Below are 15,000 nucleotides of genomic sequence, written 5' to 3' on the forward strand. Positions count from 1 at the left end.
TATTAGGTATTATGATAAAAAATACTTTGTCATACTCACTTACACACACATGCACACATATTTGATGTATATATATATATATATATATATATATATATATATATATATATATATATATATATATATATATATATATATATATATATATATATATATATATATATATATATATATATATATATATATATAATATATATATATATATATATATATATATATATATATATATATATATATATATATATATATATATAATATATATATATATATATATATATATATATATATATATATATATATATATATATATATACATATATTCTTCATCTGAATTATTATAAGATGAGTGAAATTACTCTCAAACGTATATTATTTATTTGATTACATTACATATATTATCAATTGCATTGAAAAGGAAGGATGTCCGAAGTTCAAAGGGGCTTCAGCATAACTATAGAATATTTAATTGAATAAATAATAATAATTCTATAGAAAATAATCAGTCTTTTACAATATATCGATTGAAATCCTATATGATTAGAAATAAGATCGGGATAGTGGTATTAGAAAAAAAAAATCAATTTAATTTTTTAAATTTCTATCTATTAAACGAAGACCCATTCGGTATCTGTATAAGGAGAGATATGTCTAAATCATTGCGCTAATAAATCTTCTCTTTCAATACACACTAGGCTTAAGACCCTCTCTCATCGCATTCACTCGAAACTTTGCAAGCGGAATCCTCAGAAAAAAATAAAATTGCCATCTGTTATAGTAGCAGTCTGCCAACTCTTTCGTGCGAGGTGGGAATGGCTTCATTGAGAGACATTAAAAGTATCAGATGTTCACAGACCAATAAATCAGGTGTTTTCTCACCTTTATATAGCTCTCCACAATTTCTCTATACTAATAAGAGTCTATCATGAGTAATTTCGCCAGTCAATACACATAAAGACTTATGACATCATAACCCACGAACCTACAGCCTCCCTTAGTAGTCCCTTTCTCTTAAGCAAGCAAAACAACCAGAGGGTTCCTTTGTAATACAACGATTGCAGTGCTGAAATGCTTATTACTCTCATTACTCTTCCTAATTTGCTTGCTGATGTTTTTGACGGTAAACAGAATAATGAAAAACTTGAACTTCCTCATTCCTGTTTTCCTGAGGCTAAACTAACTAGTTTAGCTTTTCGATCTCGTGAGATTAAAGCTCTGTTGATGGACCTTGATGCTTATGGAGGTGTAGACCCAAATGGTATTTTTCCTTTGTTTTTTTATAAAGACAGCGGATTTCTTAGCTCCAAAGTTATCTGTTATTTTGCGCAAGTTAGCAAGAAGAGGAGCTTTTAGCACTAGTTGGAGAATTGGTAATGTTACTCCTCTATGTAAATGTGTTTGTGGTAGCTAAAGTCCCACTGATTACCGCCCAATTTCCATAACTCCCATATTATCTAAAGTTTTTGAACGTCTTCTGGCAAAACGTCTTAATAGGTTTGCTGAAGGTAATCATCTACTCCCTAGTTTGCAATTTGGTTTTCGTAAAGGCCTTGGAGCATGTGATGCCCTTCTTACAATCTCCAATGCTGTACAGAAATCCCTTGATTGTGGTCGGGAAGTTCGTATGATTGGCCTTGATTTTAGTGCTGCCTTTGACCGTGTTAATCATGAGGCCCTTGTTTTCAAACTGAAACAGTTGGGAGTGGGTGGGTCGTTTCTTAGCATTATTATTGATTTTTTAAGTAATAGATCTCAAAGAGTTGTTGTTGATGGGCACCATAGTGATTATAGGAATGTGATATCCGGTGTTCCACTGGGTAGTGTTCTTGGCCCATTACTTTTTATACTATATACACATGACATGTGGTTTGGCCTAGAAAACAAGCTTGTTGCATATGCAGATGATGCTACTCTCTTTGCATCAATTCCATCCCCTGAATGTAGATCTAGGGTTGGTGAATCCCTTAATAGAGATTTAGCTAGAATTAGTGCATGGTGCAAATTATGGGGTATGAAGTTGAATCCTAACAAAACTCAAAGTATGATTGTAAGTAGGTCAAGGACGGTGGTTCCTCAACATCCAGATCTCAGTATTGATAGTGTTTCTTTAAATATGTATGACTCTTTCAAAATTTTAGGTGTGATTCTCGACAGTAAATTTACTTTTGAGAAACATATAAGGTCTGTGTCTTCTTCAATTTCACAAAAAATAGGCTTATTGAGAAAGTCTTTCAAGATTTTCGGCGATCAATCTATTCTGAAGAAGTGTTTTAATTCTTTCATTCTACCTTGTTTTGAGTATTGTTCTCCGGTCTGGTCTTCAGCTGCTGATTCTCATCTTAATTTGTTGGACAGAAACTTACGGTCTATTAAATTTCTTATTCCTGATCTAGATATTAATCTCTGGCACCGTCGTTCAATTAGTTCATTATGCATGTTGCACAAGATTTTTCACAACTCTGACCATCCTTTACATTCAAATCTCCCTGGACAATTCTATCCTGTTCGTAATACTAGGCAGGTAGTTAATTCTAATAGCCAGCCTTCTCCATCACGAGGCTCAATACTACGCAGTACTCTAGAAGTTTTATTCCAGCTGTGACCAAGTTGTGGAATGATCTTCCTAATCGGGTGGTTGAATCAGTAGAACTTCAAAAGTTCAAAGTTGGAGCAAATGCTTTTTCTTTGACCAGGCGGACATAGTCTTTTTATAGTTTATTTATGATATATTTGTTTTTGATGTTGTTGATAGTTTATCATATGTCATGTCTGTTTTGACGTTGTTTCTTATTTTAGAATGATTTATTGTTAATTTGTTCTCTTCATTTATTTATTTTCTTATTTCCTTTCCTCACTGGGCTATTTTTCCCTGTTGGAGCCCCTGGGCTTATAGCATCTTGCTTTTCCAACTAGGGTTGTAGCTTGGATAGTAATAATAATAATAATAATAATAATAATAATAATAATAATAATAATAATAATGAAATAATGGAGCAATCGGTGGAGTGAGTGGACACAGTGAGTGGAATCTCTCTTGGCTGCTTCATTCATGACTTTCCAAATGAGGAACTCTGATGAAGAAGGGAATTTAACGGGCAGTCTCTGAGGAGCTGGATTAAATGTAAAAATAAAAACTAATGAGGTGATTTTCCCTCTGTTTTAGGTTTATGTAATAAAATTGATTGGTTATGGCAAGTCATCTATAATTTTTTTTTTTTTTTAGAAATACCAGAATGGTGTGTAGGATGGAGAGTAATCTTTTTAATCTTCTTCTTCTTCTTCTTCTTCTTCTTCTTCTTCTTCTTCTTCTTTTTCTTCTAATTATCATTATATTTATTACCATTATATCCATTTGGTTTTTAAATTAGTATTAGTGTGTTGTGTTTAAAAAACCAATTTAATCAAATATAGCAAAGGTCATTTATATTTTGAAAAAGAAAAACCAACAGAGAGAGAGAGAGAATACGATTGGGACAATTGTTGAAATAAAGTTATTATTTCTTTAACAAACTGATGAATATGTTCTCGACACACACACGCAAGAATACATAATAAAAAAAAAAAAAAAAAAAAAACTATGCAGGAAAATAGTCAATAAAATACATACTTCTATTGATGATAATGAATTATACCTTCCTGTATTTGCATTATCCCTCTACACAAAAGTGTCATGAGCAACACGTTAACACCTTCCACTCAGGCTGTCCCTTTTAGTAAGAATGTATTTCAGGAAGCAAACTATTTTTTATTTTACAAATCATAAACATAAAAAATTAAATTGAAACTCACTCAAATTACTAATCATGAAATTACGATAAAATTTTAATACACACCAAATCTGAAGACAAAACTTTAGAGACAAATAGAAACATTAAATTACAACGTAAATGAGTAACACCCGAGTAATTGCTTAACATAAGAAAGAAAATATTTGTAATACAAATGACTGTGATAATTTTCTTAGTCTAAGAGAAGACCCAAATCAGGTGAATCAAATCCTTTCAAGCAGTGATGAGATTATCCGTGGGATCTTTGACCTCATCTCACCAGGAGCTGTCAAAACATAAACCAATTTTCTTTATTTCATCGAAAACATCTCGTGTCTTATTTATAACTATTCACATCTGTCAATATTTGTGGCCTATCTCTCAAATGGATTACTTGCCATATTATTTCCTTGGCAATGCAACAAAACTTTAGGTACAGATTGTCACCATTACTTCTCATTCTCTCGAAGACACAAAACCATCTAAATGTTCTTTTGATGTACTACAAATACAGGGATGAAATATATATTTATCTTCCTCGTTTGTATTTTGGAAAAATAGGTAATTTATTTGAGTTTGTGGGTAGAAATTTGAATTTATGTCTGTTGCATATTCCGTGACTCCTAACACAGGAACTGAAAATAGGTGAATATCAATCTTCTGTTTTTGATGTGTGGGGATACATTTACTGAACTTGTCTTCTGTCTCTTATTTGTTGGAATTTGTTTACGGAACTGGATGATTGAGTTTGGAGATGGAGAGAGGATTGACAAGGGACAGAGGAAGTAGCTGATTGAGTTAGGAATTCATAAATGGAGAGGAAATTTTTGAATAGATAATTAATTTGGAATAATGAATGAGAGTTTGAAATTTTTTTTTTTAAAGATTGACGGAATATCGTGAAGGAGAGCACACATTTGTGAACTAGGGGATAAAGTTTATAGATATGATACATAATTCTGATATGAAAAGTATTCCTTATGTTAAAACCCCTCTCAAACCACCCTCTAACAGATTATATCTAAAGCCCTCCTCACTTCATCCCCACCATCCATCCACAACACGTGCCCACAGTCGTGAAACTTTTATCATATCTGTAATCTTTATTACGCCTGCCATTTATCTTATTTCATCATTTTACTCTCCAAGTATTATTTCTATCTAATTGAAAAGCAAATCTTTATTCTACCTTTGAAGGAAATTGAGATTGATGCAGAATCAGACAGAGTTAAGTTAAAAATAGTACAACGATAAATCTATTCCCGTTGAAATACGATCATAACGTACACTGCAGGGGTTGTAGGTTGTAGGTTGTAGGTTGTAGACCTTATAATCTCCTCTCCATGTGACAACCCGAGGATTATTCAAATAATGAGAAAGATTTCCAACAAAAGAGTCCAGTGAAGACTCGAGATAAAGACGACTGACGAAATCTAACCAAAGCCCTTTGCGTTAATAGGCGTAGGTAGGGGGAGATGATGATGATGATGATGATACTGATGATGATGATGATGATTATAAGGATGATGATTATATATATATATATATATATATATATATATATATATATATATATATATATATATATATATATGTGTGTGTGTGTGTATATAAATATATATATATATATATATATATATATATATATATATATATATATATATATATATATATATATATAATAGATTGAACTTATTAAGATAGAAAACATTAACCTAGAAAAGTTTCTAATAAATTTTCTAATGGAAGATCAAAAAAGAGAATTCATTATATCATATGGTTGTTTAACAAAAGCACTGAGACATAGAAAAATAAATATAAGAGAGTGATGCTGATAAAACAAAAAGCTATTAAGAGTTAGATTGGAAAAAAAATCATGATAACATAAAATAGAGAAATGAAAACATGAAATAAAAAAATGGAAAATGGAAGAAACTGAAAAATCCTATTGTTGTGAAAAGTAAATACGAAATGATAGATTTACAAAGGAGAAAAACATTTCTAAAACAATTCGAAGGTTTGGACTAAAAAAAATTATGAAAACAATAAATGTTAGAAAAATCTCGAAAAAAAACCTCAATTGCCAAATGGAAACAGGAAATAGAGTAAATTCTACAAGTTCATTACCACCAGAAATGTAAATAAAGAAAACCTCCATTTTTGGAGGACAAATAATGCGTCAGGATAGGATTTTATGCATCAGTATCCTGCAGGATGCAACTTGAGGACGTCCAATCTGAGGAATGTACATCTTATGAGAAGGATTAATAGGAATCGAAGAGTGTGTCCTTCAAGGAGAAGCGTCTTTTCAGCTGTGTTGGAGAGAGAGAGAGAGAGAGAGAGAGAGAGAGAGAGAGAGAGAGAGAGAGAGAGAGAGAGAGAGAAAGATGAATTTGATATCACGAGTTGAACCTCAATTAAAAGGTCCTATTTGATGTAATTTCAATAACCAACCTTTGTTTTTGTTTTTTTAATTCTATTAAAAACGTTTCTATAATAAAAAAGACTTAAATTGATGATAAAAAAAATTATTTTTTTTAACATAGGTACACAAGTGGCTGCTTGTGTCTGCCATTTGTAATTAAGAAGCAATTAGTGGCCATCGCATATGACAGGACTCTATTCCTCATTCTCTCCAGTGGAATAGGAGACTTGCAGTTATCTACAGTAGAAAGTATCAAGTAAAATATTTTTATAAACAACGATAAATCTACAGAACTTACGTGATTTTATTTCTTTTGCACGAGTGTGTTTAAGTTTAACTTTAATCGTATTTCCTCAAATATTTTTGTTTCTGTTCTGTTTCTGTTATCATTCCATACTTCAATGTTCAAAACATGTTTTACCGTATGTATGTATGTATGTATATATGTAGACACGACTGGCAAAATCTAACCGAGGACCTCTGCATCAATATGCGTAGGGTTATAGCTTAGCAAGTAATAATGATGATAATAATACTCTTTACTCAAATGTCAGTCATTTTAAAAATAAATATTTCATGTTTTAATATTTGAATAATTCGATAAATTATCATTTTACATTTAAGCAATTCATGATGAAACTTGAAATTGAAACTATTTATGATTAATCATTTGTTTTAATATCCTAAAAGTTTCTATGTAATATATCGAACACATTATATTTTATTTCTTCAGTAAAATTCGTCCAAGCATAGATTAGTGATACCTTTTAGGCAACGATTCTCTTTGAAATTATAAAAATAAGGAATTATGTATAAAACCACACTAAATTTTATTTATATAGACGAAATCCTAAACAATTTTTTCTTTAGAGAGAGCAAAGTGCTAAACATCGTTCCTATACTAATTTAGCATATATGATAATACATCTTCACATACAGTAGAGAGGAAGAATCCATATTTATTTGGAGGCTTCCATGAATTATTTTTTATAGAGATAATTCTTCAGTAAAGAGAAATTCACTTCTTGAAGACTAAATTGAGCCAAACGAACCTAAATAGTTATGGCAATACTTTGAAGAAAACAGGATTAAATAATTCTTCATAAAGGGTATAAAAGTAGATTGATATAATGACCCAAATCGTTTTAGGAAGAGTTTTGAGGAAATTAAACCTTGAATCCTTTCTTTCCCTTCAACCTGGGATCTACCTCAACTTCATTACACAAAGTCCTGACAGGATCAAAGCCTTGTACCAGCCGTGTGTCACACGATCGTACATAGTAACGACATTTCATTTTGTTTATATATTATTCTTGTATCTTTGCTCTCCCCTCGCACTAATAAGAACCTTAAATAACATGTTTATTTTTCTCACCGTTAAATGTTAACCGGTGCGGTGTCGGTTTGAACATGAAACTGGCTCTTATGTTTTGTATGCCCTTTTGCCTGGAATCTTTGTATTTAAAAGCGAGTGTTTGTAATAAAGCTACTAAATTGCTTTCATCCTGCCTTTGAGTCACAACCTTCTCTCGGCCCGTCACACTGGTGACCCCGGAGTGACTCGCTCCTCCACCTTCTACCCCCCCCCCTCACCGTTACTATGATGCCCTCAAAATATACCTTCTGCAGCAGTACTCGCGTTGCCAGCCGCCCGTATAACAAAGCTTTTTCAGCTCTCTCAACAACCGTCGGGGAACCAAAGGGCTTCGCTCACCCTCAAGGAAATTACCAGTATACCTCGTCTGCAACCTGCCGCACACGGCTCTCCTCGTGCGGTGAACCTACTTCGTGCCCTTTGGGTAAGCCGTTTACCCGAACCTGTGCTCTGCCATGACCGATGTCGATAGTTTACCCATAAAGGACTTGATGACCAAAGCCGACGCCCTTAAGGAAAGCCACTTCATGACCTTCAAAATCTCCATCAACGCCTCCAATCCTGACGAGGAGGGCACCTATTCAACTTCAACCGAAGCTGACGTGAATGCCGTAGGACACACACGCCTATGAATGCCGTAGGACACACACACCTATGAATGCCGTAAGATAAACACGCCTATGAATGCCGTAAGACACACACGCCTATGAATGCCGCAGGACACACACGCCTATGAATGCCGTAGTTCTACGAATGCCATAGGACACACACGCCTATGAATGCCGTCGGACACAGACGCCTATGAATGTCGTAGGCCTATGAATGCCTCAGGACACACACGCCTATGAATGCCGTAGAACACACACGAAAATGAATGCTGTAAGACACACATGCCTACCCGTCATGAGCCGGAGCGGCAACAAAGCCAACCATCAGCCACCACTCGCTCCCACACCAACCAACGAATTCTACAGCCACTCACTGCTGCTATTCGGCCGCAGTTTTTGCTACTACCACTCCAGATTCAGGGCGTCCTATTTAACATGTACAGTTTGCCTTTTTTAGTGGGGGGAGCCATGTACCAACCGTGTGTCACACGATCGTACATAGTAACGACAATTCTTTTGTGTATAAATCATGCTTGATTCTTCGTTCTCCCCTCGCACTAATAAGAACCTGAAATAACATGTCTATTTTTCTCACCGTTAACTGTTAACCGGTGCGGTGTCGGTTTGAACATGAAATTGCCTGTTATGTTTTCTATGCCCTTTTTGCCTGGAGTCTTTGTATATAAAAGTGAGTGTTCTGTAATAAAGTTACTCAGTTGCTTTCATCCTCCCTTTGAGTCACAATCTTCTCTCGGCCCGTCACAGCCTCAAGAAGTTTCCCTCAGAAGATAAAATCTTAATAATATATTTTTTACCTACAAGTATTACATTTCCTAAGACTTTTAAGATCACTGCTTGCTTATTACTCTCTCTCTCTCTCTCTCTCTCTCTCTCTCTCTATATATATATATATATATCTAGTATATATATATATATATATATATATGTATATATATATATATATATATATCTAGATATATATATATATATATATATATATATCTAGATATATATATATATATATATATATGTATATATATATATATATATATATATATATATATATATATATATATATATATATATATATATATATATATATATAAAAAACTCCTAAAATCTATAATTATATAGAAAATACTTTTCAGCACAGCCTAAAATAACCCGAATGCATTTCCGCTTTTTAGGTCTTTACTTTGGGGAACCCCACACATGTCAGCATTGTCTAATCCTCACTTTTATCAGTTGAGATTAAGGAAACAATTCATGGGACCTTTGAACCCTTTCATATCCTGATATTGTCCTTTTTAGGTTTTGGGGTTTTGCAGGACTCATTTTACTCGTTGGGGACTTTCAGACGTTTTTAAGGTGTGATAGGAAACATAGTATGATGGAAAGTGGATTAGTGATTTGAGGAGACTTAGATGTTTTATGGATGGATGGATTGATAAATCTAAACAGTAAGGAGAGAAATTAAAGAAATTATATATATATATATATATATATATATAAATATATATGTATATATATATATATATATATATACATATATATATATATATATATATAGAAATGGAATAACTATATATATATATATATATATATATATATAGTTATTCCATTTCTAAATTAAACTCACACATCTTCGAGTTCTATTGTCTCTTTCCAAATGGCCTTGAATTTTCTAAATCAATCAAATTCTTGGTAAAGTAAATTTTATTATATAAACCACAATATATTTTCGTTTATTCGATCATTTAACTTTTAGAAAGAATTTTCATTTTCATTTTCTCTTTTTTATAGGTGACGAAACACAATTTAATAGAAAAAATTTAATTTTTATTCGTTACAAAAAGCACACACATATATACATACACACGAGCAAACTGATAAACATTTCCCCTCCCACCCCCCCCCAAAAAAAAAGGTTAAATATAAAGTTTCACAACAACAAAACATTTAATTGTAAATGGCAATAGTTATAATGTTTACTTTCTTCTTCTTAGATAGACACTTTATGGGTTTCCATTTTTTCTTTTTATATAATTTTTATATTATTTCATTAGGATTATTTATGAATATCTCAAAATGGGTATTTCTTTTTTTTATTTATTAACTATTCTTGTTTTTGGATTTTCCTTTAAGAATTATTATCACTCATAATCAAATCTCCAGTCCAATTTAATTGATATGTTTTTAAATCTTTGAACTTAATTAAGAGTATTTTTCTCTTAATTGGGCACTAGTTACTTTACTTAGGGATATCAGATATTCTATCAAATGCGAAAAAAAGGTAATTCTATAAAAGTTCCTGATTATGAAAAGTAGATAACTTTCTATTAACTTTAGAAATAGTGAATGTACCAAATATAGGTGTCAGGGAATTTTCACATGTTAAACAACATAGTTTCTTTCTTAATGTTGATATTAGCATTTTTTACTAACAATAAGTGATTGATAGAAAGGATATGTAAATCATTAAAACAATTACTCGTCATGTTTCTGCATCTCTGATGATGTTCTAAGTGCACCATAGTAATGAATGTGTTTGATCAACTTATTTAATAACAGAACCATTATTCTTAAAGTACACAAACACTGATTATTAAAAAAGAATGTCTTTGATTGAAGAATATAGTTAAATGAATTGGCTAGTTTTCTGAAAACCATTGTTTTTCTGAGTATCATGAAGGGAGTGTTTTATCATTCAAGAAAATTAGTTTTATTAATTGGACTTTGTTAAGTATACCTTTGAAGACGATATGGTAATCTTGGAGGGCAATATATAGCTAATGGACTAGATCAAAATTAATCATAAGACCGATTTGCCTTATATTCTAGAGTATATCTAACATTGTTTTAAAAGAATGGGAACTTTTCTTCAGTATATTAAGATGACAGAGAATTTAACTACTCCCTAATCTTCATGATAATAGCACTGCTTGACAAATAATTGGGAATAAGTTGTCCCTCCTTCGTAGAATAACTTGTAACTGGATGGCCTGCGTTGGGTGAACAGTTTTGGACGAGTTGATACTCTTTTGTTGAATGCGTAGGGACGAGTTGACCATCGACTGGTGAATATGTTGAGACAAGTTGACCATCATTCGGAGATGTGTACGAAGCCACAGGCTGCTTGAGCGTTGTAACTGTTAATATATTTTCTTGTGGTTTGTGTAGCGTTTGGGTATTCAAAACGATGCCTTGCGCATCTGGAGAGATCCTATTGGATATTACACCAGTTATATCGTCTATGGTTTGTACGCTGCTTATGTAGTCTGGCTGCCAGTCGTGCTGGGACTCCTCTTCAAAGGCTGTGGACAGGTTGCTATGCATTGTGATAGAAGGCCTCAAGGTTCCATAATGCCCTGGGGCATATATTGTCTTACAATTGTCCCCAGACGAGTGCAACTGGACGTCATTCCCACTCTCGCTATTCGCGTCCTGGGAGCCTTTGGTGAGGCTCCGGCGGTTGGCCTTATGTTGATAATAAATGGTAGTAAGAACCAATATATTTAGGATTAGCAAAGAGCAGGCAATGGCCACTGTCACACTCAGTGCAGTTGTGTAAGGGAAATCTTTTCCCATTTGACTTAGCATATCCAAATTACCTGATTCACTAACTTAGTTTTTGTTAGCCGTAACTACAATTGTCAAGTTATGGAGTGTATTTGTTGGGCCAGTGAAGGTTGGAGTGATTGGGCTAGATAGAAAGCCTTCAGTAAAGTTATACTGACCTGTTGATTCAGGGTATAAACCTGAATGGAGATCAGATGGTAATCTGTGAAAGTTTTTACCTGGGCCGTACCGAGTACCCACTCGTTCGAGACCAGGTACTAGCCAGGACCACAAGGCTACTTTTCCAGCACGGTAATGGTCACGTACAGAGTTCTGTGTTCCTAGAATGAACAGAGATATTTCAATAACTAAAAGTAATTATGTGAAAACGAGGATACAATATCTATAGAAGATATATTCCTTAAATATAAGATATATGTTTTTGACTCTTGATTTTATGAATAAATATTTTTATTAATTTATCAATGAATACGTTTTGGATGTTAAGGCTTCATAAGCTATTACAAATAGAATCCAAACACTAAAACTTACCTAAAGCAAGTTTCTGGAAAAGCTACATATCATATCTATATTGATGATTAGAATTATATCATATCATTTTAGATGTACTATCATTTAGTTTATTATATTAATCACCAGTTAAATATTAGTATTTCATTAAGGTTCTATAGCTTTGTGAAGTGCATTGAAGAAGTTGTTTTATTAGTTTAGGTTAATGATATTCATAGGAGTTGGGTTATTGAAGAGAGAGAGAGAGAGAGAGAGAGAGAGAGAGAGAGAGAGAGAGAGAGAGAGAGAGAGAGAGAGAGAGAGAGAGAGAGAGAGAGAGAGAGAGAATGTTAACATCTAGAACATAAGATTTCATATATAGAGAAGAAAGGGATTATTAATTAATATGTAAGTTATCATGAAGAAATAAAAATACTCTGAAAATATGAATAAGTGTATTTTCCTGACCTAAGGTTATATCTCTAGAAAATATTGAAAATCATTGTATCATTATATCTCTGAGGAAATACAGCCCCACAAAAATAGGAACCTCACCTATTCGAAAGTATCTCTGATAAACTGGATCATATTTGGGCCATATCTGCTCTTCAGAAGTTATGTCGTTTGCACTCTCGGACATCTTAGCTTTGGAGACTGTGTCTTTTGGATGTCTGTAATATGAACATAGAGTTTTGAATTGATACCATAAGTATAATTGAATGATTTATGGTATCAATGATATAAAATGTACAGTATTTTATACACACATATATATATATATATATATATATATATATATATATATATATATATATATATATATATATATATATATATATATATATATATATATATATATATCCATATCCATATCTAGGTACTTCCACTAATTTTGGGTGGTAGCCGACATCAAATGAATGAAAAGAGGGACCTTTCCTCTCTATGCTCCTCCAAGCCTGACGAAGAAGTCAACCAAGTTCGGCTGGTACTGCTAGGGTTCCACAGCCCACCCTCCCCCGTTATCCAGCATAGATGAAGCTTTATAACGCTGAATCCCCTACTGCTGCTACCTCCGCAGTTATCCAAGGCGACCAGAGGAAGCAGCAGGGCCTACAGGAACTGCATTACAATCGCTCACCATTCATTCCTGTATCTAGCACGCTCTCTTGCCTCTCACATCTATCCTCCTATCACCCAGAGCTTTCTTCACTCCATCCATCCACCAAAATCTTGACCTTCCTCTTGTACTTCTCCCATCAACTCTTCCATTCATCACCTTCTTTAGCAGACAGCGATTTTCCATTCTCTCAACATGGCCAAAGCACCTCAATACATTCATATCCACTCTAGCTGTTAAATCATTTCTTACACCCGTTCTCACCCTCACTACTTCCTTCCTAACCCTATCTTCTCGAGATTCACCAGTCATACTTCTCAGACACTTCATCTCAAACACATTCAATTTTTGTCTAACCGTCACTTTCATTCCCCACAACTCCGATCCATACATCACAGTTGGTACAATCCCTTTCCCATACAAAACTCTCTTTACATTAATGCCTAACCCTCTATTCTTTATCACTCCCTTCACTGGCCCCAACACTTTGCATCCTTCGTTCACTCTCTGACGTACATCTGCTTCCACTCAACCATTTGCTTCAACAACAGACCCCAAGTACTTGAACTGATCCACCTCCTCAAGTAACTCTCCATTCAACATGACATTCAACCTCGCACCACCTTCCCTTCTCGTACATCTCATAACCTTACTCTCACTCACATTAACTCTCAACTTCCTTCTCTCACATATCCTTCCAAATCCTGTCACTAATCGGCCAAGTTTCTCTTCCGAGTCTGCAACCAGTAGAGTATCATCCGCAAACAACAACTGATTTACCTCCCATTCATGATCTTTCATGTCTATCAGCTTCAATCCTCGTCCCAGCAATCGAGAATTCACCTCTCTCATCACTCCATCAACATACAAGTTAAACAAGCATGGCAACATCACATATCCCTGTCTCAGCCCCACCCTCACCGGAAACCAATCGTTCACTTCATTTCCTACCCTAACACACGCTTTACTACCATTGTAGAAACTTTTCACTGCTTACAAAAACCTTCCACCAATTCTATATAACCTCATCACATTTCACATCGCTTCCCTATCAACTGTATCATATGTTTTCTCCAGATCCTTAAATGCAACATACACCTCCTCACCTTTTGCTAAATATTTCTTGCATATCAGCCTAACTGTAAAAATCTGATTCATACATTCCCTTCCCCTTCTAAAACCACCTTGTACTCACTCAAATTTTATGAAATTACTCCATATTGATATGAAAGATTTGCTGAGTTTGACATCCTTCTTAGTGAAGTTATAACTTGAGGCCAAAGGTCCAAGACCGCCCATAGGACCACCAAAGACGTACGCCAGCTCGTTCAGGAGAAGACTCTCGTTTCCAGACTTTATGAAAGATAATTAGTTCAAATTTGAAGTTTTATTGTAATAATTACTGAAGTAAGAAATAATGATTTTAATGAAAAAGGTATAGAAGATTTTATTCATATCATGATTCTTTTATCGGTATTTATTATTTTATGTTATCAAAAATATAATTAGCATGATCTGGATACATACATCTCTAATCTATGGATGATATTCAAAAACTTTCCTTAGATTATTAACGATTCTCATTTTAAAAAAGATATACCATATTTTTTATCTTATATATAAATCCAATCTATCCATATCAA

General features: G+C 33.5%; 2 protein-coding genes across 2 annotated transcripts in view; both read right to left on the reverse strand.

The window, feature by feature from the left end:
- Nucleotides 1–11,082: 11,082 nt before the first annotated feature.
- Nucleotides 11,083–11,760, reverse strand: LOC137626636 (uncharacterized). Its single transcript, XM_068357655.1, has 2 exons — nucleotides 11,225–11,760; nucleotides 11,083–11,158 (listed from the first exon to the last, which is right to left on the reverse strand). Exons 1-2 carry the CDS (start codon nucleotides 11,758–11,760, stop codon nucleotides 11,083–11,085), a joined length of 612 nt encoding a protein of 203 aa, XP_068213756.1.
- Nucleotides 11,761–11,796: 36 nt separating this feature from the next.
- LOC137626952 (neuroligin-4, X-linked-like) overlaps nucleotides 11,797–15,000 on the reverse strand; it is a 65,806-nt gene continuing 62,602 nt past the window's right edge. The window contains exons 8-10 of the mRNA XM_068357938.1: nucleotides 14,553–14,710; nucleotides 12,796–12,911; nucleotides 11,797–12,071 (exon numbers count right to left, since the gene is read on the reverse strand). Of these exons, the coding sequence (XP_068214039.1) occupies nucleotides 11,797–12,071; nucleotides 12,796–12,911; nucleotides 14,553–14,710 (549 nt within the window). The remainder of the gene's footprint in view (nucleotides 12,072–12,795; nucleotides 12,912–14,552; nucleotides 14,711–15,000) is intronic.

This window comes from Palaemon carinicauda, chromosome 34, assembly GCF_036898095.1.
Source record: "Palaemon carinicauda isolate YSFRI2023 chromosome 34, ASM3689809v2, whole genome shotgun sequence".
NCBI lineage: Eukaryota > Metazoa > Arthropoda > Malacostraca > Decapoda > Palaemonidae > Palaemon > Palaemon carinicauda.

Bases quoted from the DNA above. Each gene is read 5' to 3' on its own strand.
- LOC137626636 (XM_068357655.1), bottom strand. From the start codon at position 11,760: ATGGGAAAAGATTTCCCTTACACAACTGCACTGAGTGTGACAGTGGCC. The intron at 11,159-11,224 runs GCATTCAACAAA...TCCAGTTACAAG, and splicing joins GATGGTCAACTCGTCCCTAC to TTATTCTACGAAGGAGGGAC.